The following is a 21,517-nucleotide window of genomic DNA, read 5'->3' as shown; positions in this document are numbered from 1 at the left end:
CATTTCAGCACCACGGACAGCGCATCAGCTCCACGCTCTGTGACCACATCAGTCACTCACAGCTTTGTCTTCACTGTTAAGCTGAATCACAACCTCCAGCTTTCTTGTTCAGAGCCACGTGAAAAGTGAAAAGCACAAAGCTGATGTATTTGATTGCAGAGTGAAATATTCTGCTGGGCTTTTTTACACTGTAATCCATGTAGTGCTTTACATAAGCACGAGAATATTTAAATGAATATATATTTAGGAGAGTATAAAATATTAGCCGGAAAAGGGTGGAGTGCCCACTCCGGGTCCGGGATGAGTTCCTGCCCCAAGTGGAGGAGTTCAAGTATCTCGGGGTCTTGATCGCGAATGATGGGAGAAGTGAGCCGGAGATCGACAGACGGACCGGTGCAGCAGCTGCAGTGATGCGGCTGCTGCACCGGTCCGTCGTGGTGAAGAGGGAGCTGAGTGTAAAAGCGAAGCTCTCAATTTACCGGTCGACCTAGTGTGCAGGAGTTCACCTGATTCGTGATTTCACTCCTTTTGTGTTAAAATACATATGTGTGGTTAATTATGATTATAAGACTGAAGTTAACCCACTCGCATTTAAAGCCAGTTACCCACGAGTCTGTCAGTGTCTGTGTTTCTGTCACTCCAGCTGACAAACACCAACATGTATTCTGGGGTCACTGAAAGGCCAATTATTTTCTTAATCGAGGAACAGAGTGTCAGGAAATTCCTAATTTTCAAAGTAAAGGTTCTGTTACAGGGGGGAAAGGTAACTAAAGGAAATGGTCAGGATCCTTCAACATTACACTTTTGCAAAACAACAGCCTTCGATTATCTGTTGGACGTTATCGATGATCTAAAGCTGTGAAACTGTTGTCTCCCTTCAGCTTATTAGCACGATGATAAATGTGTTTACTCTCCTAATAAACTCAACTGTAGAAACAACAGCAGAAGTGTCCTACGTGTGGAGAAATGTGCATCACTGGGTTAACAGAGAGTACAACAGGACACACTGACAGGGACGAAGGGAACTCAGGTCTGTGTAAACAGTGGGAACTAACTGGGGATAGGAAATAGACAGGGAACAGCACGCAGGTGAAGACGGTCGGACACACAGGAAGTCAAACTAAAGGTTAAACCTGCTGTCTGGAACAGGCACGCCCTTAAAAAGCACAGATGCAGTGCTGGGCTCCCCTGAGGCCTCGGACTTACTGTGGAGAGGTTATTCTGCTCTGAGCCAGCAGCGCCGTCTAGTGGTGACCGACGGAAACGCGCTACTCTGACGTCTTACCTGTTCCTCAGGTTCAGGTACATACCTGTAAAATATCCCCTTTTGCTTGTCACCTGTTGCTGTGTCAAACTACAAACATGTAGATTTTACTGCAGTACAACAACACTGAAACTCACAGCTCAGCTTTAATCCAAACGTGATATAAGCGTGACCTAAACGTTAAAATAAAATAAAATAAAATAAAATAAAATAAAATAAAATAAAATAAAATAAAATAAAATAAAGGGGAGACGCTCACGTTTCAGAACCACCGCCTGCCTGAAGAAAAATCCTGCTAAAGCTTTGCATCATCCATCAGCTGCACATCCAGATACTTTAAATACTTTGAGTGCTTTTACCTGAATACATTTACTTTACTAAAGTCAGACCCGCAGAACTCTGTTTGTTGTTTTCTTTAGATTTTTATTACCCACTTTGTTTCGTTTCTGTTGTACAAGTTACGTTTTATTTTCTATTTATTTATTTGTCGCATTTTCAAGCGTGTTAGTAAAAGTTTACAAACAGTAGATGGCGGTAGAGAGAAAAAGAAGCTCTTAATCGTCTCACTGAAGAAGAACTCGGATACCCATAATCCTCTTCTTCTTCCGTTTCCAACCATTCGAGTCCTAAGATGGCGGACCGGCGGCGAAGGAGGAGGCGCGCGTCCCAGGACAGCGAGGATGACGACGAGTCCGGGTCGGGTTCGGACAGCGGGAGGTCCGGGTCCCCGTCCTCGAAGCCCCGGGGACGGGAGCCCGACCCGGCGGAGCCGGCCGCGAGCCGGGTCCCGGCGAAGAGCGACGTGGAGTCCGAGTGTGTGAGTACCAGCTAGCGGCTAATGTTAGCTCCCAGAGCTCGCCCGGTCCCGGGCGGGAGATCAGAGCCGAGCTTTCCGGCGTTAGAGCATTTATTCCGGGCCAGAGACCCGCTCCGGGCCCGGGTCACTGTGGGAAATGAACCCTGGATAAAACAGCAGGTGACGTGTTCGAGTCCCACAGACAGCTCGGTGTTTGTTCGGCGTTAGCTCGAAGGAAACGGGTAACGGCTCCGTCTGACGGTTCTGGTCCATGACCCCGGGCAGCCTGGCGGTTCGAGCTGGAACAGACCGAGTAGCTCGCTTTAGCGCTTGTGCCCGAACCGGAAAGGCTCAAACTAACACGGACACCAAACGTGACACAACACCAAGGTGTGAGAGTGATGTCCGGGACCCCCGGGCTGGCTGCATCACGCACCTCCGCGTGACCCGAGGTCTGAGAGAGGCTCTGGGCTGAGCCTCCATTTTGTGGCCGTGGGTCTGTCTGAGATCATCCCGGGCCCCTGTGGTGGTGTTTAGCTGCCGTTTTTGGTCCCCGCAGCGAGGGGAAACATGACCGATTCAGTCCGAGCGCAGTGCAGGCTGAGGCGGGTTTACTGGCTCCAGGATGTTTACATGACAACAAACAGCAGATTAGTAAGAACCAATCAGCAGCAGGCTTGTTGATGAGTGTGCTGAAGTGAAATGTGAGTCCTGCCTGTGATTTCAGACCTTTGCTGTGTTTAAGCGCTGTTACTTTGGTTCCCAGTTTCCGGGCTTCTGCTTCATCTGATCTCTGCTCTCCTTCGGGTCGCCACGGCAGCTCTGCCTCCACCTCCTCCTTTCCCAGCATCCTCCTCTGTCACTCCACCCCTCTGCATGTCCTCCTTAACTACATCCATGAACCTCCTCTGAGGTCCTCCTCGTCTCCTCCTGCCTGGCAGCTCCATTTTCATCATCCGCCCTCCCTCCTCTGCACATGCTCAGACGCTCTCTGACTCCGAGCTGTCGCTCATTTCTGACGCTCAGTTGCCTTCTACAAATCAAACATCACAGCAGGTCTCACCACCTTCTCATAAACCTTCCTCTTCACTCTTGTAAATCCTTTTTTTATCCGGATGCACAGACACAAAGTGAATCTGGCTGTTGGCGTGAGATCAGACCGAGCGCTGGTTTAAAGAGACTGACTCTGTGAGACGTTTGATCTTTGAGCTGCGTTCAGACTCTGCTGAAGTAATCCGAGCTGTGCTGTTGGTGGTCTGTACGGCTGAATAACGTGCCCGGCGCTCTGTGACGCACTCGCAGCAGAGCTCTGACACAAAGACGCGTCTGATCCTCGGCGCTTTGGAGCTTAACGTTGGTTTTCTTGTTTGTCGTTGCAGGAGAGTGAAGACGGCGTTGGAGAAGGTAAGCTGCTTCTTTGCACCACTCTGAAGTCACAATCTGGGAAATCAGGCCGCTGTCGGGTGATTTCACTCCTCTTTGTTTTTCAGCCGTCCTCTCAGATTACGACAGCGCCGACCCCGAGGACAACGGCTCGCATTCAGAGGTACGACCGCCGACTCGCCGCTTCCTCTCGGCTGTGACGTCACGTTTTAGCCTCTTTAGGGAGTGTTTCTCCTAAAACTGTGTCCTCCTCAGGGAGTGGAGGAGGAAGAGGAAGCAGAGCAGTACAGCGACGAGGAAGCTCCAGCAGCAGCCAGCGAGCCCCAGCCCCCCACTACAGACGGGCCTGTGGAGGGAGCGCAGGGAGAGGAGGAGGAGGGCGGAGAAGCTGAGGAGGAAGAAGAGGCTGGAGGGCGGAGCAAAGAGGAGAGCAAAGCAGAGGAGAAGGGAAACCTAGCAGGAGAGCGACAGAGCGGAGACGGACAGGTGAGACAGCAACAGGAAGTGAGCCTCTGCTCAGGCAGAAGGGTAACAAGAGCGAGGGGAGGGATTAAAGATGGTACCTGCTGTCATCTGATTGGTCTGATCTGAACTTTCATACAGGAGTCGACGGACGACCCGGAGACGAAGGCGGGGGGCAAACCGGGGCAGCAGCTGGACGACGACGAGGACAGGAAGAACCCGGCGTACATCCCGAGGAAGGGTCTGTTCTTCGAACACGACGTCAGAGGGCACGCTCAGGAGGAGGAGAGGTAATAGCTCCGCCTCCAGATCAGCTCCGAGTCGTTTAAACAGACATTTGAAGTGAAGCACCGTGTCTGCTACGTGCTGCACGCTGACAAACTGAAGCGCTGAGAGTTTAGGGAGGAGTTAGACGGGCTGGAACGCTCCGCCCACAGATTTGCGTCACTGCTTGCACGGGTCAGTCGTAACTCTGCGCAGGTTAGGGCTCGTTTTTAAAGCCTCTCTGCTGTTACCTCATCGATGTGATGTCATTGATGTCCTCTCCGTCTGTCTTCAGGCCGAAAGGCAGAAACAGGAAGTTGTGGAAAGATGAGGGCCGCTGGGAGCACGACAAGTTCAGGGAGGAGGAGCAGGCGCCCAAGAGCCGCGAGGAGCTGATCGCAATCTATGGTTACGACATCCGAAACGGCGGCGGCCCCGGAGACCGAGGGTACAGACAGCGGAGGCCCAGGTGAGCGGCGTGTCGGCTGAACGTTGAACGTCTCCAGAGCTGCGAGCTTTGGGACGTCCGCGGGTCACCTCGCTAAATGAAGTCACTTTGAGTGAGGTCATCACACTTCCTGTAATGAGCGTAGCTGCTGTCGGTTTGATGTTTCACCTCCGTCTCTGTCTCCTGCAGACCGACTTCGTCTCCCAGCAGAGACAAGCGGTGGCGAGATGGAGGAGGCGAGCGGCCCGTCCGGTCCTGGCAGAACAGGGGAGGAGGTCTGAACCGAGGAGGAGCTCCTCCACCATCATCTGTCCACCCCTCCTCTTCGTCGCCATCCTCTGCACAGCGAAGCGGCGTCCCCTCCAGACCGCCTCCCTCCCGTAGCAGACCACCCCAGAGTAACCTGCACCCCCCACCTTCGTCTCACTACAGGAACAATGAATCAAACGCACCCCTGGTGCACCACCGAGAGCGGCCGGGTCCTCGGGCTCAGGCGGAGCCTACAGGGGAAAGGGGAGGTGTCAGAGGAGGGCGAGGAGGAAGGGCGCCCTCTGTGGTCATTGAGGACATTACAGTCAGTCAGGGAGGGGCCACGGAGCAGGACTTGAGCGTTGGCGCCGTAACGCCGGCAGCGTCGCCACAGCCGGGCGGTTACCAGTCCACTTCGCCGAGACGCCAGCAGGAGCAGCGAGGCGGCACGGACAGATCTGCATCAGGATTGGCCGCTTCCTCTTCCAGCTCCGACCCCTCCCTTCAGTCGGCAGCAGCGACCAATCGGGAAGCTTCCCCTCCCGCCGAGCGGCCAGTGGAGCGCAAGTCTTACTCGCTGGCTCGCAGGACTCGCTCGCGTCCCGCAGACCTGGGCAGTAAACAGGCGTCTGTGGAGGAGTCCGTTGCCGGGGGTAACACCTCTTCTCCCAGCAACGTGGGGGGAAAGAGCTGGTCGGGTGGAGGCGACGCGCCGAGCCAGGCGGGAGGAGGTGTGACGGAGCTGGACCAGGACGTTGCTCGGCTCAATCTGGCCAGGCAGAGCTGGAGCCCGACCTCGTACGTGCGGTCTGAGATGAGAGGTGAGCGCTTTTACACCGTCACCTCACAGGTGGCGCTCACGAGTCAGGTGGTTCGTGCTAAATGTTGACTGAACAGCTTCACCTGAGGCGCCCGCACCTGCGCAGCTTCCTGATGTCTCACATTCTCTCTGTAGATGTTTGGCTTTTTCTAACTTTGTCATTGTTCTGAATTCTCATGCAGACTAAATCTTACGTGTTCCATAAAAGTCAACATTTGAATGTTGTTGATGATGAATGTGGCTCCATGTTGGGCCCTGTTATTTGGCGCCATCGGCTGCAGGCCCCCGAGCGCGTGTGGTTGTCTGTCGTTAAACCAGTCTCTCTGACCGCAGGCCTTCCTAACCCCCTGCACATGCCCAGCGGCCCGCCGCAGTTCTCCAGCATCGAGGAAATGGGTGTCGGCAACAACCGGGCCAAACGCTACTCCTCCCAGCGACAGAGAGCCGTGCCCGAGCCGGCACCGCCCATGCACCTGGGAGTGATGGAGGGACACTACTATGAGCCCAGTAAGCCTAAGATCACGTGACCAGCACCACGTGGCTACGTCACATCAGTTTCCAGCTGTTGTGAAACAGCGCAGCGTCCTTTTATGAAAACGAGCTGCTGGAGAAGAAAACGTCGCCTCGCTGTGATTAACCCGCTGTCATTTTCTGTCTCAGTGTCGTACCAGGGACCAATCTATGCCCACGGGGATAGCCCCGCCCCCATGCCGCCACAGGGCATGCTGGTGCAGCCTGAGATGCACATCCCGCATCCCGGTAGGTGGAGTTTGCAAATAGCAAAGAGAAATGAAACATGCATGAAAGAGTTCGGGTCTTAGGAGGTCAATGGATGTTTTCACGCAGTGACCTCATGTCTTCGTCTCTGTTAAGGTCTCCATCCCCACCAATCAGGAGGCCCCATCGCTAACCCCGCCCTATACGGAGGCCCACCAGTGTCTCTTTCACCAGGGCAACCACAGCAACTGCTGCCACCGCCTTTCTACCCTCCACCGGGGGTCATGACCTTCCCCTACCCCACCATGTACCCAAACCCACAGGTACTGATGTCAGTTTAAAAGGTGGCGTGGAATTCACTCTGATTGGTTGTCTTCCTGTCTTTGAGCCTCAGTTTGTGGCCAGTGTCGTGTTCTGTGCAGGAACAATAGAGTGAGAGTTTGAAAGTGTGATCCAGGAGCTCTCTGATTGGTTGCAGGGTCAGACCCAGGTGACCTACGGAGGCGTGACGTACTACGACACGGTGCAGCAGCAGGCCCAGCCCAAGCCTTCGCCCCCCCGCCGCACATCCCAGCCCGTCACCGTCAAGCCCCCCCCTCCAGAGGTGCCCTTTGCCTCAGAGTGACTCTGCCCCTCACCCCTCCCTGCCACTCCATCTCAGCCTCGCTCTGGTCCAAAAACTGTAGGTGAGTAACACCTGAGGGGGGAGTAGTGGGTGTTTTTAGGAGGCTAATGCGAACGAGGAACGCCGCCCTCTACAGGTGGGCGCAGGAAGTGCACAGGTCGTTCTTTGTAGGCTCAGGCTACGTCCACACGTAAACAGCGTTTTTACGTTCACGTGTTGACGAGGAAAACGTAGGTTTAGCCGCACATCGTCAAACATGTGCGCCACTGATTCAGGTCAAATTTACAGACTTCTGATTGGCCAACATGTCGACACGGTTTGCATTATATCGCCACCGGTTGCTGTGGCGTGTTCTTCACAGCGTTTGACTTCGTTTTTTGTGTTTAGATGTGGACGCAGGTCCTTTTCTTTTTCCCAACTGTACGTGTGGACGTAGCCTCAGTAAGAACTGTGACGGAGGAGAAACGATGCGCAGGCACAGAACTGATCCAGGACTCGTTATCAAAGTTTCATGCTTTAAACTAATCAAGTCGTTTAAACAAAAACAAACAAACATGATTCTTGTTTCCTTGATGTTCGTGTGTCCCTCTGTCCGCAGGAGCGGGGTGGGCGGGTCGGTGAGGAGCTGCGGTCCAAAAACATCCACCATGGTAAAGGAAGGAGGGCGGGATGGAGACAGGCTCCGCCCACAGCACTGGTGGATTCAGACTTTCTCCCCCTTTTTTTTGTTTTTTCTTTAGCCCGTGTAGCAGTCGGGCGGGTCGGCGGTTCGATGCTGTATCTTTGAGCAAAATGGGACTGACGAGTTGACGAGGAGTCGACCTCGGCGCTGTCGGTGCTCTCAGAGTATTTTTATTTGTTTTCTGTTGAATCTTGGAAACGGTTTTCTGCGTCAGGCGCTCCTCCTGCAGGAGGACGCGTCGTCGTCCATCCGTCGCAGTTACAGAGTTTGAAGACAGCTCGGCTTGTTTTGGCTTCTGCTCAGTGCTCATTCCTCTAACTTTAACGTGTAATCAGCAGATAAACATGTAATAAACGGTTAATAACACTTTATAAAGGTGCGGTAACTCACGTGGGCGCTCAGAGGTGCAGGTAGAGCAAAGATCGCTTCCTCCGTGTTCGGACGGCCGTAGTTTAGCGAGACGTCGCGTGTGTTTCAGCGTTCAGTGAAACTGCAGTTCAAACTTTAAACGAGACTTCAAACCTGGAGGAAACAAAAACAGCTAGAATCAAATCCAGAGCTTCTCTCTGACAGCATCACTGCAGCTAAACGCACTCAAACATTCCTGAATGTTTATAATCCGGATATTTTGCTGTGTTTCATCAGAACAGTCTCACACGTGCGACGCAGACGCGTGAGACTCGTGAATAAACTGAGTTTAGCGACTTGTTTCTGTTTAAACGGATGGTTTTGACATTTGAGTGTTTTTGAGCTTCAGGAAAATAATTCCAGCTTCTCGTTTTTCCTTATCGTAAAGATTCAAACTGCAGACCTGTGACGGGGGCGGGGTTTAGGGTCCAGCATTAAAAGAAGAGTTATGTATTTTGTGATAAATGAAGAGAATAATTAGCAGATTAAACATCAGATAGTTTAAGTTGAATTAAGCTGAACTTTCCTTCATCCTTTATGAAGGCCTCGAGTCCTGTAACGGCGCCGCGTCCCTTTTAACGTGCGGCTGTCTGCCCTCCTGAGCGTACACGTGTCACTTCCTGTTGTGATGGGGAGTTGGGGCAGGTGGAGGCGGTTCGTGTTGCTGTGCAGGCGTACGTGTAAATAGAAGCTGCAGAGTAGAAACATATTCTAATAGGCATAGAGGAGCTTCGGCAGGGACCTCGAGCGAATCGATGGATGATGGAGAGCGGCCGTGTGGGTTTGGTTTCCTCTGTTCTCACGTCTGTTTCTTTGGGTTTATTATCGTTGTTGTTGTTGTTGTTGGGGGTGCGTGCCGCCTCGTCTCTTTGTTTTCTGCACGCAGGAAGCTCGAGCTAAAACTTGATGAAGAACACCCGGCTGTCATGTTTCTGTTTGTTTGCGCTCCGTGTTCTGGGAGCTCGTGGTCGGACGTTAGCGTTCCTCCTCTCGTTAAACTCGGGGAGTTGTTTGACTGATGGGTGAGGACAGAAGCGAGTTGCCGTTAGAAACGCCTGCCGTTCAGCCCTTTAGCAGGGTCGTCAGGAGAAAACAGGTTGAATTTAACAGGAACATTAATCGTTCCTGATCCCCGTGCTGATGTTTGATTGGGGGGATTCCTCTGATGGCGGGGCTCGGATTCAGTGGGAGGAAGTCGGGGTTTTGGTGCTTGCATCAGAAACGACACCGCTCTGATCTTCGTTCGCCTTCATCGGAGGAGGAAGAGGAGGCCTTCGGCTGTGACGGTAGCTTCAGCTCCAACCGTTAATGTCCACAGATGTTTCAATAAAGTTTAGAGACGTCTCCTGTTCTCTGGGTCTTCCTCTTTGTTTTCTTCTCTCAAATAAATCCTGCAGAGCTGGAGTTGGGCTGACTGCTGTGACCTTTGACCCGAGCCGCCCACACTGCTCACTGTAGCTATGTCCCAATTCATAGGCTGCATCCTTCAGAGAAGGCCGGAAGTGAGCGGCTGTGAAACAGGACGGTCGAGCCTTCAGATCTGCGTCACCGCTGTCTGGGTGGAGTTAATAAACTCGGCGTCTGCTCCTTGCTGTCTAAAATATAACAGGACACTGGAGGAAACTCTCGACCGTCTCACACTTCTGTTTATCAGTTTTCCGTTTGACGTTTATTCAGCTGTGTGGAAACTGTAACTTTGATCTCAGCCACACCGATTTACTCACAAACAAATAAAACACTGAAAACAAACAAACAATAACATTTTTAGGTTGTTTAAGTGACTCATACATCACGTTTAACCTGAGCAGCCAAAGACCGCAGGGGGTTTGAAAGCGATGTGCCGGGAGTCTCGGCGGCTCCAGTGACCCTCGAGCTCCCGGTCAGCGATCGAGCTGGTGGGTAACAGACATCCCTGAAAACGTCGCAGCACTTTTGCAAATATGTGGTGTCTTGATAAACAGAGCAGATATTTGAAGTTTACACAGCTACGTTCTCACCAGGAAATATGTTAAAAGTTTATTTTGTGACCCAGAAAGATTAATAAGAGTGATATTAAAACTTAGTAGCTGCCGCCATTGTTGGAAACTGGAATTGGCTGGGCCACACTATGAATTCTGGGATAGGTGGGCCACGAAGGACACACCCGACCCATCCTTCAAATCTGGGGAAAAGGAGGACTCGTTTGGAGGAGTCTTCGAATCGGGACAGCCTTTGTCACCTGGCTGTGATGTAATCGGCCTATGAATCGGGACATACCTTGTGACCGCAGGGCTGTTGTTTTACAGTGATGATGATGACTGCATTGATTTGGTTCTGTTTCTATGTGGAGAACGTCGTCGTCCACGCAGAGGGTCAATAAAGAACCTAAAACATGTTTCTGCTCACTGTTTAGATTTATTTTTTAAATAATTTTAAATCCAGCAGAAGCTTCAGGAGGGATTTTTGTTCAGCACCAACAGCTCTTCAGATGTATTCAAATCAATCATCCAGCATCTGAGCAGGACGCCTCCTGGGCGAGCCCGGTGGATCCAGAACAGTCTGCTCACATCCTGTCGGTCCACTCTGGTGTCATCAGGTGTCGCTGAGGTGTTCAGGACACTGAGCGGCTGATGGGCAGAGCCACAATGAGGCAGAATCATAAAATCACAGACTTATATAAAAAGTAGCCAGCGTGCTGTCAGTTTTTGACTGCACTAATTATTCTGAAGCCTCAGTGTTTGTCTTTTGTTTGCTGCAGCCAGCATTCACATATTTTGTTTCATTTATTTAGACTTTTGTTTTCCATGAATAACCGTGATGATGAGAGCAATGCAGTGAGTCAGGTGTCAATCAGCACCTGTAAAGAGGTAAACATCTCAGACAGAAGCAAATGACTGTGAAAAATGATCAAAATGGACATCACAGCAGTCCCTCTGCAGTCTGGGGTTCAGGCTCCTCAGTGGGAGTTTGGGGGGGTCTCGTTGGGCCCTTTGTGTCCTCGTGGCCGCCCCAGTTTTCCTCGGTGCAGTAACTATTCCGTCCAGCAGGCGGCGGCAGCGCGTATTGACTCAAGCCGCCATTATCCCGTAGTAGAAGGAGGAAGAACAGAGGGGAAGCATCCAGGAATTCTGCCACAGTTCTCCTGAAAAACCTCCTCTGCGCCATGGAAATGTCGGGAGCGGACAGCGACTGGAGGAGCCCACAGTTCCGACAGAAAGTCGTGGCTCAGATGTGAGAAAGTCTCTGTTGTTCTGTTTAATGTCACTGTTTTGGTTTGTGTTAGCCGCTCAGGCTAAGCTAAAGGCGGCGCTGTTAGAAAATGCGTCATGTCTGAGCAGGCGTTTAGAAAACGTTAAATTAAGAAAAACCGGTAAAAAAGCAAAGCGAGCTCGGATCTGATGACACGACGGGACACAGAGGACGAAAGGTCCGGATGGTGGCTTCTATTCGGCGAAGAGAAAATGGACAAAATGACGCTAACAGATCATTTCTGTCAACTTTCATTGTTAGCACCATTAGCTGCTGAAGCTAATGAGTTACAGTTATCTGCGCTGTGAGAACGTTCACCTGCATGACTGAAAGTCAGGCTGTGTAGTGTGAATAAGCGGCTACAGTCAGCGTGAGGTCACGTGACGCTCCCGCTCTTCTGCTCGTACACAGTCAGGAAAGTAAAAAAACAAGCAGCTCAGTGCTGCTTTGGTTTAACACGGGAAAGGTCGCCGGTTCGAAACCGGAGGATTTCTTCAGGTGGGTCGTGAACATGTGCGGATTAATTCCTGAAAGCAGCGGATTACAGCAGTGAGGTCCTTTTAATAAAGATTAGAGTGTCCCCATCTTTATAGAGAGAAATGCTGCTCATCAGGCTGAATGGGTTCAAATCCACTGTCACAATGTTCCATTCACTCCCATAAGGGACGCTGAAAAAAGGCAGACCTGAATCTAAATAATCTGAAAGAGGTGTTATGATCAGTTTGAGTCAGGATACTCTGTTGATCCTGGGTTCAGATTAGGTTTAAAGTGGGCACGCTGTTTGAACTGTCCTCCAAAGGCTTCTGATACAGTGCATTGATGTACTGTCCAAGTAAAAACAGAAGCAATAGAGCTCAGCAGAGCAGCTCTGTAAGTGAAGATCACATCATAGTCTTCATCCAAACTCAGTTTTGTGGAGTCTGTGAGGTCGTTCGTGTCATTTCTAGTGGAAAGAAATCTGTATGTTGATGTAAACAACAGCTCCTCGCGGTGTACCACAAGGCTCTGCTTTAGGTCCACTGCTGTTTTCCACCTGTGCCGTTTTTCCTTTATGCAGAACAGGGAACATTATTGTTGACGGTGGGAAAGATCCAAAAGCTTTTGTTGCATTTAGGAAAGACGTGACATGTCCTTTCTGCCAATAATCAAAAAGTTAGCGAGGTCTGAAAGCATCCGAACAAGTAACGTCGGATCAAAATATACGAGCATGGGAACCTCCACTCTGTCCCACAGCAGCAGCAAACAGGTCATTTATAGAAGATACGTCGTTATTTTTCATCATGATTCAGACTTTTTTTCATTATTAGGTATCAGAAACCTGTAATATACAAAGATTACAGCAAACAGCTGACACGTGTGACTAGTTTAACTGTTGTAGAAAAAGATCTGGATAACAAGTGCTTTTATTTCAATAAAGAAGATATAAAACCTGCCCTCACAGTTGTAACAAAATAAACACATTTTAATACGTTAATAACTTCCTGTAAAACACCTTTCCCGTTCAGCTACGTTTCCCCGGCTCAGCGATCCTGACGTCCCCGTACAGTCTTTATCCGTCAGGATCCTTATCCACATCCAGACTGTGGTGTTCCAGGATTGGTTCAGCGTTGCGATTTGAGCCGTGTTAACTTAACATGTTCGCTGCTTAGAGTCATTTCTGTGGTGTCTTCTCAGAGGTCCGGTTCATGTGCAGCGTCGTGGTTTTAAATGATGCATGTGATGCTCACGGTGAATGAATGAGTGTAACTGGGGAGGTGGGGGTGAATGCAGAGACCGATGAAGATATCAAGGTGTGTTTGTGACGATGAGTGTGATTCCTGCAGCGAAGAGGCCATAAGGAAGGCAGGAACCTCGAACACCACGCACAAGTCGGGCACGGACATGGAGAACCACGTCTACGTCAAAGCCAAATCCAGGGTGAGTCCCGCCCACCGCCGCCGCGTCTGGATTAGTTACTGCTGACGCTGCTTTCTGAAAATGATTGGCTTACAAAAGAAGTGAAAGTTGTTACTGATCAGTGTTAACGCCACCTGCTGGGCAGGTTTGAGGGGACAAAACAAACACAGGAGAGCCAGCTCGCACCAGCAGACTGGTCATTAAACTACAAACTGGGACCGTTTATGAGTTATTTGTGGAAGCAGATCACTGGTTTTAGAGGTTGTTTGAAGCTAGAGAGCTGCATTTTTATATCACGATAAAATGCAGAATAACAGAAGCAGGTTTAATGCACACTGAAGTATTTAAATGAAGCCGTGAATGTCGCCGTTCTGCTGAAATGTAAATTCTGCACCATGTGTCTGGTTTTTCCTCAGGAGGAGTATTTATCTCTGGTGGCCCGGCTGATCATTCACTTCAGAGACATCCGTGAGTATCCGAGGAGCGCATCGTGCCTTAGTGATCGCAGATCAATGACCTGTCGCCGATCTTATGGGTGAAGCTGGCGTTGGACTGCAGGTCACAGTCACGCACTAATCTGGTCGTTTGTTGCTTTTGATTCATTTGAGCATCAAATTCAGGAAAAACAAGAAACACAATTTTATATTTCATGTTAGAAAGACAATGTGCTCAGCAGTCGGCCTGAGAGCAGAACGCACCCTCCCTGATTTACCTGCCGGCGGGCAGGAAGTGAGTCTTTACAGACTCCATCCACAAAAGCAGAGTGAGCAGGAAGTCTCGTTCCTGTGGGTACAAACGCTTTTTCAAATCAGCAAACGTGACTTTGACTCACATCGCTCATACAGCAACCTGTAAATGTCTGCTGTTTATTCACACCTGTGCTGTTCAGAGAGGGGGCGGAGCTAGTCTCCACATTCATATAGATGAGTTGTTTGTGTATTTTGCTGAGTGGATCTGCTGCTCAGCCCTGAATCCTTGATCAGAGTTATTGACGGCTGTGTCCTCTCTGCAGATAAGAAGGCTCTTGGAGGTTCAGGTAGGTGGGCTTCGTGTCTCTCTGGTCTCCCCTCCCCCGCCCCATTTGTTTTCTTTGCTGTGTTCTGTCCTCTGCTGGACCGGTCTGTACCGGACTCATGGCGTTCATGATTTCTGCTGTGCATGTTGGAGCTGCTTAATATGGTCTGTTGTCTACCCTTCTGCTAGATCCCATGAATGCCCTGAATACCCTGACAGGGGTTGGAGGGGGTCCTGGCGCCATTGGCATGGGGCCTCGCCCTGCCGTTGCTCCAGTGGGTGGCATGGGGGCCATGGGGCCGATGCAGATAGGCCAGCATGCCATGGCAGGGGTGGCTGGAAACCCACAAGCCAGTGAGTGTTTCCTCCATGTGGTGTTTGCTGTAAATGCACATCTTCCGAGTGTTCGGTGGAGGCTGGCTGCGTCTACATGCCACGTTTCGGCGTCAGAGCCGGCCTGATTTTCAGTCTCTGCTTTAGCACGGTGTGTGTCTGAGAGTCCAGAGCTGGCCTCGGACGCTGGCCCGCTGCTTCATCTCCCCCTCTCTCTCCCCCTGCAGTCGGCGGACCGGGACCTATGCCCATGCAGCAGTTGGTGCAGCAGCAGCAACAGCAGCAGCAGAACGCCATGCAGTTCCAGCAGTTCCAACAACAGCAGCAGAACGCCATGCAGCAGCAGCAGAACGCCATCCAACAGCAGCAGCAGCAGCAGAACGCCATCCAGCAGCAGCAGTTCCAGGTGCAGCAGCAGCTGAGGGCACAGCAGCAGCAGATGCAGCAGCAGCTCCAACAGCAGCAGCAGCAGCAGCAGCAACAGCAGGCCCAGAACCAGCAGCAGCAGAACCAGGTGAGACCAGGTCATACTCCCTGCAGGCGGAGTAAATGCTGCGTAGGTGCCAGGATTAAAGTCCGATCCTCTCTGCATAAATCAGCTCTATCCAGAGACGGGATGAGTTGTTGTAAACTGTGAGAGCAAATAAACAGCTAACAGATCATCTGCAGAGGTTTATTTGAAGAGTTTCAGTCAGGTTTCAGAGCTCATCACAGCACAGAAACAGCTTCAGTGAAGGTTACAAATGATCTTCTTATGGCCTCTGACAGTGGACTCATCTCTGTGCTTGTCCTGCTAGACCTCAGTGCAGCGTTCGATACTGTCAACCATAATATCCTATTAGAGCGATTAGAACATGCTGTAGGTATTACAGGTACTGTGCTGCAGTGGTTTGTAGTAGGGCTGCCACGATTTGTCGACTAGTCACGATTACGTCGACTATCAAAATCGTCGACGACTGATTTAATAATCGACGTGTCGTTTGAAGCTTTGTAAGATCGCAAAAGACGCAGGAATAAGTAGCAGGATTTAAGAGTGTAATAACGGACTGAAACAGAAGATGGCAGCACTGCATGTACAAGGATGCCAGCTGCCGTTAAACCCCGAAGAAGAAGAAGAAGAAGCTGTGTCCCAGAATTCATAGCGCGGCCCAGCTTAGTTTCCAACAATGGCGGTAGCTAGTTAGTTTTAATATTACTCTTATTATTCTTTCTGGGTCACAAAATAAACGTTTAACATATTTTCAGGCGAGAATGTAGCTGTGTAAACCTCAAATATCTGCTCAGTTTATCAGGACACCACATATTTTCAAAAGCGCTCCGACGTTTTCGGAGACGTCTGTTACCCACTAGCTCGATAGCTAGCCGGGGGCTAGGTCACTAGCGCTGTGAGAACACCGGACTCCCGGCAAATTGTTTTCAAACCCACCGCCGTCTTTCGCGACTCAGGTTAAATATATATGAGTCACTTAGATAAATTAAAAATGTTGTTGTTTGGCTTTTTTTTTTTTTTTTTTTTTTTTTTTTTTTCCCAGTATTTTATTTGTTCCTGAGTAAATCGGTTTGGCTGAGATTAAAGTTATAGTTTTTACACAGCTGAATAAACGTCAAGCAGACAGCTGATTATCAGAAGTGTGAGATGCTGGAGAATATACTCCAGTGTCCTGTTATAGTTTAGATAGCAAGGAGTTTATTAAACTTCACCGAAACAATCTGCAAATTTCATTAAAATTAAAAAATCTATCATCTTGTCTTTATTTTTAGTTAGCACCTTAAAAGCTTAAAGCTGTAAGCTAATGATAGTTATATAAGAGCAGATGCTGCTGGTGCAATAAGCTGTAGTTTTACGTCCAGTGGATGATGATCTGATTAGTCGACTAGTCGACTATCAAAATAATCGTTTGTGGCAGCCCTAGTTTGTATCATATCTATCTAATAGACTCCAGTTTGTGCATGTAAATGGAGAGTCCTCTTCACACACTGAGGTTAATTATGGAGTTCCACAGGGTTCAGTGCTAGGACCAATTCTGTTTACATTATACATGCTTCCCTTAGGCAGCATCATCAGAAGACATAGCATACATTTACACTGCTATGCAGATGACACCCAGCTCTATCTGTCCATGAAGCCAGATAACACAGACCAATGAGTTAAACTGCAGGAATGTCTTAAAGACAAAAGAAATAATCTGACTTTCAGTGATCAACAGTTTCTGCAAAATCGACTTAGGGCACCGCTGGAAGGTTAGCTTTAAGTTGGCTTACAGAGGATAAGTTTAATGCTCCGAGCTCACAGCTGCGATCTGGCCACCCTGAAACCACCGCTCTGATCGCTAGTGGCTGTGAGGGGAGACGAGTGGCTTTCCTCTCATTACTCATCAGCTGTGTTTGTCTGATTACAGATGCACCAGTCCAGGCTGCAGCTTATGCAGCTCCAGCAGCACGCTCAGGCCCAAGCTCAAGCCCAAGCTCAAGCCCAAGCCCAGGCTCAGGCCCAGGCTCAGGCCCAGGCCCAGTCCATCCAGCAGATGGTGCAGCAGCAGCAGGTCCAGGCTCAGACTCAGCCGGTTCAGATGCCTCCTCACTCCCAGCAGCAGCAGCAGCAGCAGTCGGGCATGGTGTCTCAGTCTCTGGCCGGACAGATCCCATCCCAGCACGTCTCTCTGAACCAGCAGCAGCAGAGGCTGCAGGCCTTCCAGGTGAGACAGAACTGCAGGTTTGGTTCTGTAACTCCGACTGAATCACAGCCAGACAGTCGGTGTCTCAGCGTTCAAAGTCCAAATCGAGTCAGAGAAATTGTTTTTAAGATTGTAATTCATAACATAAGTTAGCACAGTTTCACTCAGTGCTGTCATTTAAAGAACTGGACGTCTGAAAAAGCAGCGAATCAGATTTTCAAAGTAAAACAGGAAGTGTGCAATGAAAATCCGACCAGAGGCTGTGATCAGTCTGCAGTTCCTGTTCCAGTGGTCTGAATTTTCTCAGTGCTCCCTTCCTCTGCTTGCATGCTTTGCTATGTGTGTGTGTGTGAGAACAGGCCCGTGCAGCCTTGCAGCAGCAGCAGCAGGCAGCGCAGCAAGCTCAGCAGGCCGCAGCGCAAGCACAGCTCAACGCAGCCGCCGCTGCAGCCGCCGTGCCGGGACAGGTGAGGACGCCGCCACAAACTCAGGTTCATCAGCTCTGAGTTATTTAGACGATCAGACAAACGGCAGGAGATTGTAGAGCAGGTGTCGGGAGTACGCTTCACGGCAGCAGAAACAGGAAACTCAAAATGACAGGTTCGCCTGCTCCGGGGCGACCGCTTCCTGTTAACTGTAGGTTAAACTGTCCACACCTGATATTCTCACTGCTCAAGTCACAAAGCTGAACCTGCAGGAACATCTGACCTGGTCCTCACAGGTGTAGAAAGACGGAGGTCTCACCTGTCCTCTCTGCTCACCTGTGCTTTGTTTCTTCTGAAGCTGGTTCGTCCTGGGATGCAGATTCCAGCCCGGCTACCTCGAGCACCTCTGAACCCCATCCCTCCTCAAAACGCCACCACCGCTGCAGCTGGCGTGGTGGGAGTGCAGGCCATGACACCGCAGGTATTTATCCCCAGTGTGACCTCTGACCTTCACCTGCTCGTCCTCCTGTTTCTTCAGTCTGAAGCAGCTTCATGAGGTGGAGACAGTTTCTAACGACCTCATGGAGCTGCTTCACGCACACAAACATCGTGCCTTCCCCTCTGTGCTCTGATTGGCTAGTTTGTCTTTCCTTGTCTGTCCAATCACCTCGAGCAGATGTCATCGCCCTCACCGGTGCAGGTCCCGACTCCTCAGTCGATGCCGCCTCCTCCGCAGCCGTCACCCCAACCCCCGACCTCACAGCCCAACTCGGCCAGGTACGTCCAGTAAATAGACCACAGCGCTGACCTTTCGGGACAGCAGTGGGTCAGCCAGTCGTCAGCCTCTGGCTGAGGCGAGTTCAGATTCACGTCTGCGTCTGGTCTCTGACCCGCTCGGTGTCACAGGACAGAATCAGCGCAGGTTACATGTCTGTCAGCGAGTCTAACTCCTTCTGGCTCCTCCCACAGCTCCGGTCCCACTCCGTCTCCGGGGGGTTTCCAGCCCAGCCCGTCTCCTCAGCCGTCGCCGAGCCCCGCCAACTCCAGAACCCCCCAGAACTACGGCGTGCCCTCCCCCGGGCCACTCAGTACTCCAGGTAACCCCACAAACATCTGGAAGGAACTTTTCACAGAGCTCAGAATAACGTGAACGCAGCAGCTCCGTCACGCTCGCTGACCACGCCGCTGAGCGGCGCAGTCGTGTGCGCCTCGATCACAGCTACACACACACTGAGGTCAGAGAAGGTGAAACTCACGTCTGTTTTCCCTCCTCAGAGTTTCACCGGCTTTTATTGTGAAACTTTCAGTGAACCCGAGCTCGGTGATGAGTCCGGCGGGGCCCACGTCTCTGGAGGACCAGCAGTACATGGAGAAGCTCAAACAGCTCTCCAAGTACATCGAGCCGCTGCGCCGCATGATCAACAAGATCGACAAAAACGAAGGTGAGCCGCTCGCCTCGCTGACATCACAACCTCCTTCCGAGACGCCACAGCACACACATGCACGGGTTCCCAAACTGAGGTTCGTGGAGTTCATCTTTGGTAATGGTACACTTGGAGATTTAAAGGATAATTCCTCTTCTTACTAAAGTAACGAAAGCACGATGATCATGACTGGAAGAGTCGGAAAGGAAAAATGTTCTGATAGGAAACATGAACAGGAAGACGATGTCGAGGTAGGAAGTGGAGGGGAAGCGACGAGCTCATGATTAGAAGGGCAGTCATGTGACACGAAGTGAGGAGAAGAAGAAACACATGATCGAGTCATTCATGGTGATGATGTTCAAACACGAGTCCACTGCAAAGTCACAGAATCAGCAGATCGCTCGAAAGAAGGGAAACTTCTGCTCCTGAACAGGGATGCGTATCGTTTAGGTTTGATCCGGTGCCCGTCCTGAACGCATCCACGCGTGGTTAAAGTTCAGCTGCTTTCTTCTGTGTTTTCAGACAGGAAGAAGGACCTGAGTAAGATGAAGAGCTTGCTGAACATCCTGACCGACCCCAACACCAGGTGGGATTCATTCCTTTCAGGTTCGATTTGTGCGTGAAACAATCCAAACTCAGCTGACGTGGTTAGCCGCCTCCACCCAGAGCCTGCTCCACGTCTTCACATCAGACACTAGGAGTCCGGCGTTTTCCAGCTGTGGTCACGTGATCACAGCTGGAAAACACAAACACTGTAGATACGGGAAGTGATGTCAGCCACGCCTCCAAGCTCACAGCTGAAGCTGCTGCTCCTCGCTACACTTCCTGACCTCCTTTTCCTGACCTTTGACCTATAGGTGTCCCCTGAAGACGCTGCAGAAATGTGAGATCGCTTTGGAGAAGCTGAAGAACGACATGGCGGTGGTAAGGCGAGCGCCTCCTCTCATTTCTAATCTTCAGAGGGTCGACGCCGGTCTGAGCCTCTGTTTGTGTTTCCTGTCCTTTCAGCCGACGCCCCCTCCCCCGCCCGTGGCCACCAACAAACAGTACCTGTGTCAGCCGCTGCTGGACGCCGTCATGGCCAACATCCGCTCGCCCGTCTTCAACCACTCCCTCTACCGATCCTTCGCCCCCGCCATGAGTGCCATCCACGGACCACCCATCATGTAGGTACCACACACACGTCGCGCTACACTTTACAGCTCAGAGGTCATATTCACAGCGTCGCGTCCTCCTCAGGGGCCCGAACATCTCCGGGCGCAAGAGGAAGCACGAGGACGACGAGCGGCAGACGATCCCCAACATCCTGCAGGGCGAGGTGGCGCGCCTCGACGTCAAGTTCCTCGTCAACCTCGACCCCTCGTACTGCAGCAACAACGGCACCGTGCACCTCATCTGCAAGCTGGGTGAGAACACCGCCGCCCACTGCTCCGCCCACTGCAGATCACACAGTGAAACCTTATTGGTGTTTGATTTTTCTCTTTCAGACGATAAAAACCTTCCCAGCGTTCCTCCGCTGCAGCTCAGTGTTCCCGCCGATTATCCCGACCAGAGTCCGCACTGGGCCGACGACGGAGAGCAATACGGTAAGACACGCCCACCGCCGCCGTCTTTCATCACCCAATAGAGCCGCGCGTCCACAGAGACGTCCACAGGCTCAATAAAAATATTAATAAACAAAATGCAGATAAATAGGTGAAAACACTCTTAAAAGCATAAATTCACAAAAGTCTAAATTAGAGCAGGAAATAAGAGCGTTTGTGAGGGGCAGCCAATCAGGATGCCACACAGAGGCGTGGCCTTGCAGAGGGAGGATAGAGTCAGAGTAGAAACGTTTCTATCAGATGGCCGTCGGACATTTAAAGTGTTTTTGTCTTCAAACTTAAATCTGGGAACGTGTGGTGATGACATCATCGACTGCGTGCGTTTCAGGTGCGAACAGCTTCCTGCAGACGGTTCACAGGAACATGACGTCCAAACTGCTGCAGCTGCCCGACAAACACTCGGTGACCGAGCTGCTCAACACCTGGGCTCGCAGCGTCCAGCAGGCCTGCCTGTCTGCAGCCTGAGACCCCGCCCACTGCTTCCCGTGCATGCTGGGTAAGACCTGCAGATGGGCGTCATCAGAGCCGAAACCCATTACCGATTTCTCTGCTGCTCCTTGAATGCGTCATGAGTCTGTTTCTGTTAGTTTAAATAAAGTTTTAGTCCCTGTTTTGTATGACGTCTTTTTGTATTAAATAAAATGTGTTCACTTCAGTCCAATCAGCTGTTTTCTGTTTACCTGCTGCAGGTGTGAACACACACCTGTCAATCAGCTGTTTACTTCCTGTTCACTCACAGGTTCATCTGTGTCAGTGAAAGAGGCGGAGTTTCCAGCATGTGACTAATCAGAAACAAACCG

At 50.9% G+C, this 21,517-nt stretch overlaps 2 protein-coding genes across 6 annotated transcripts; both read left to right on the top strand.

The window, feature by feature from the left end:
• The first annotated feature begins 1,871 nt into the window (after positions 1–1,871).
• Positions 1,872–9,469, top strand: casc3 (casc3 exon junction complex subunit). The gene is made up of 12 exons (XM_040031791.1): positions 1,872–2,081; positions 3,440–3,464; positions 3,551–3,606; positions 3,699–3,929; positions 4,047–4,195; positions 4,465–4,638; positions 4,807–5,687; positions 6,020–6,193; positions 6,347–6,445; positions 6,560–6,726; positions 6,882–7,089; positions 7,627–9,469. Exons 1-11 carry the CDS (start codon positions 1,896–1,898, stop codon positions 7,026–7,028), a joined length of 2,289 nt encoding a protein of 762 aa, XP_039887725.1. The 5' UTR covers positions 1,872–1,895; the 3' UTR covers positions 7,029–7,089; positions 7,627–9,469.
• Positions 9,470–10,629: 1,160 nt separating this feature from the next.
• med15 (mediator complex subunit 15) lies at positions 10,630–21,378 on the top strand. Of its 5 annotated transcripts, none has more exons than XM_040031783.1 (18): positions 10,630–11,328; positions 13,170–13,263; positions 13,659–13,710; positions 14,255–14,278; positions 14,446–14,610; positions 14,817–15,103; positions 16,989–17,285; positions 17,624–17,755; positions 18,048–18,170; positions 18,366–18,466; positions 18,659–18,786; positions 18,997–19,131; positions 19,636–19,699; positions 19,971–20,037; positions 20,122–20,279; positions 20,353–20,519; positions 20,601–20,699; positions 21,046–21,378. In XM_040031783.1, exons 1-18 carry the CDS (start codon positions 11,261–11,263, stop codon positions 21,180–21,182), a joined length of 2,298 nt encoding a protein of 765 aa, XP_039887717.1. In that variant the 5' UTR covers positions 10,630–11,260; the 3' UTR covers positions 21,183–21,378. The 5 variants fall into 5 exon arrangements, with proteins under 5 accessions (XP_039887717.1, XP_039887718.1, XP_039887720.1 ...); XM_040031784.1 differs by having other exon boundaries at positions 10,631–11,328; positions 17,624–17,731; XM_040031786.1 differs by lacking the exon at positions 14,446–14,610 and having other exon boundaries at positions 10,631–11,328.
• The last annotated feature ends 139 nt before the right edge of the window (positions 21,379–21,517 follow it).

The sequence above is a fragment of the Simochromis diagramma genome, unplaced genomic scaffold (assembly GCF_900408965.1).
Source record: "Simochromis diagramma unplaced genomic scaffold, fSimDia1.1 OVJJ01000228.1, whole genome shotgun sequence".
NCBI lineage: Eukaryota > Metazoa > Chordata > Actinopteri > Cichliformes > Cichlidae > Simochromis > Simochromis diagramma.
The sequence above is the reverse complement of the archived record's forward strand: the minus strand, read 5'-3'. Positions and strand labels throughout refer to the sequence as shown.